Genomic DNA, 2,280 nt, shown 5'->3' on the forward strand with positions numbered 1-2,280 from the left:
TTTTATTACTTTCCTTTTTCTTAATTTACAAATTTCATATATTTATTCTTGTCTTTTATAATCTATTATTTCTTTTATTATTCTTTTGTATGCTATGTTTTTCTTATTTCCAACTACTATGGTTATCTTTTATTGTCTTTGTTTATTATTTGTTACTTTTTCTTGTTTCTTATTGATTGTGTGTGTTGATATTTTATATTATTTTTTCGATAATTTCATTATTAGTAAATGACTATTATAAAATAACACATTTCTTTATTTTCCTCAATTCAATTCATTCTTAAATACAATGAAATTATTATTTTTTCTTATTGGTAGAATTAGAATCAGTTCCATTTGATGTTGTTTTGTGTTATATTATTTTCATCAAATATTCATCATTATTTTTATGATGTTTTTTAATATTATAAATATTCACAATATAAGATAGATAGAAACTAGTTTACTCATTCAATACAATTGTATCACAAATTGTTTATTGTTAAATTAACTTCTTTCTGTATTCATCTATTATTCATTTAGTATTCAGTGGACATATCTTTATTCATACAGTTAATAATAATTAAAAATAATATTAAAACCATAAATCTTCATTGAAAAGAAAAAATTAACCATTGAATAAGTTCATAGACATATATCAGTTAGTTTCACATTTTCACTTTAATAATTATTTTATTATCAAAATCCAACATTACTAAAAGTGGGTATAGAAATAATTAGAATATCATAAATTATTCCAAGGTATTCAAGAATTTAAATACTGAATAAAACTCCCAAAAGTAACTAACTATTTTTTATAGAAAGACATATTTGAAAATAAATGTTGTAAATTTTTAATAAAAGAAAGAAAAACATAGTGAATAAAAGAAATTTAAAGAGTAATTAGCAAATATGAATTAGTTACAAATAAAGATTTACAATAAAATGATTAAATTATCTAAAGAAAATAAAAAGTAAATCAATTCAATCAAATTAATAACTGTTGTAGTTCTGCCATTATTTCACTGTCTTGTTTATTTAAGAAAGGTTTTGACTCTAAAGATAGGGTTTGAACAATTGATTTTGCTTGAATAATAATTGAATGATATCTTTCATTTAATTTATTTTGTTTTATAAATTCAAGTAATAAAGGAAGAAGTAATGAAATACGAGTCATTAATATTCCTTTAATATTATCCATTAACACAATGATAGTAGTAAATAATAATGAAATAGTTACTGGTGGTAATTGATTAATAAGAGCACAATGTTGAAGTAAAATATGTAATAATTGATTAGAAATAGGTGCCAATCCTAATTTAAAAGAAAGAATTAATTGTTGTAATAATTGGTGAGTTTGATTAATTTTTTCATAATATTGAATTCTTTCATTTAAGTCTAATCCATTAACACCATTCTCTCTAACTCCTCCAATTTTTTTAATATAATTAAGTACTTTATCAAATTCAACATTTCCATATTTGAAACAACACAACAAAGCCTGATGCTTTTCATTTTCATTTGAAAATTGATGTTCTTCAATTTTACTCCATAAATCTCCTTTTATTTTAGAGTTTATTAAAACACCATCTTCAACACTACTCTTCCAACTAACATCAGCAATTCGTGAAATTGCACTTCCATTAATTAATTCTAAATCAATAGCGGCTGCAATTTTCATGAGGGTTTCATGAGAACATGACTTAACAACCCTAGGAACAATAATTGTCTTAATAATATTTTGTCCTTCACTTCTTAAATGAGGAGATGGGATCATCCTTCCTAACAATGCAATAAATGGATCTACTGTAGTTTCTGGAAGTGCTTTAAAAGTATTAATTAATTTGTCAATATTTTTTTCAATCCAGTCCTCAGGAATATATTGTAATGATGCACTTATATATTCAATATTCTCTAATTTTCCTTTTCTTAAATTTTCTATTGCTGCATTTAAATATCGTTCTCCATTATTAGTAAATGACTTTTCAATTAGAGTAACAAATTCTTCTATACTAACGGATGATCGATTTTGCATAGATTTTGTGGTTTTTAAGAGTTTCTTCAATTAGTTTTATAATATTATTACTTATTATCTTTTTTATTATTCTTTTTTTTATTAAATTTATAATTTACTTACAGTTCTGAAAAAATATGAAACATTTATTCTTTTTTCATTTTGAATCTATCACTTTCAAGGTAGGTCCTCATTATATCTACTAATTTACGAAGAATAACAAACAACATTTCCTCTATAAAATGTTCTGACAACTAAGGATTAAAAATAAAGAAAAGAAGAAGAGA

At 22.6% G+C, this 2,280-nt stretch overlaps 1 protein-coding gene across 1 annotated transcript; it reads right to left on the minus strand.

The window, feature by feature from the left end:
• Nucleotides 1-967: 967 nt before the first annotated feature.
• Nucleotides 968-2,014, minus strand: ENU1_166630 (hypothetical protein; the record flags this gene model as incomplete). Its single annotated transcript, XM_008861014.1, has 1 exon — nt 968-2,014. One exon carries the CDS (start codon nt 2,012-2,014, stop codon nt 968-970), a length of 1,047 nt encoding a protein of 348 aa, XP_008859236.1.
• Nucleotides 2,015-2,280: the final 266 nt, after the last annotated feature.

This window comes from Entamoeba nuttalli (genome assembly GCF_000257125.1).
Source record: "Entamoeba nuttalli P19 unplaced genomic scaffold asmbl_7197, whole genome shotgun sequence".
In the NCBI taxonomy this organism is placed as follows: Eukaryota; Evosea; order Mastigamoebida; family Endamoebidae; genus Entamoeba; species Entamoeba nuttalli.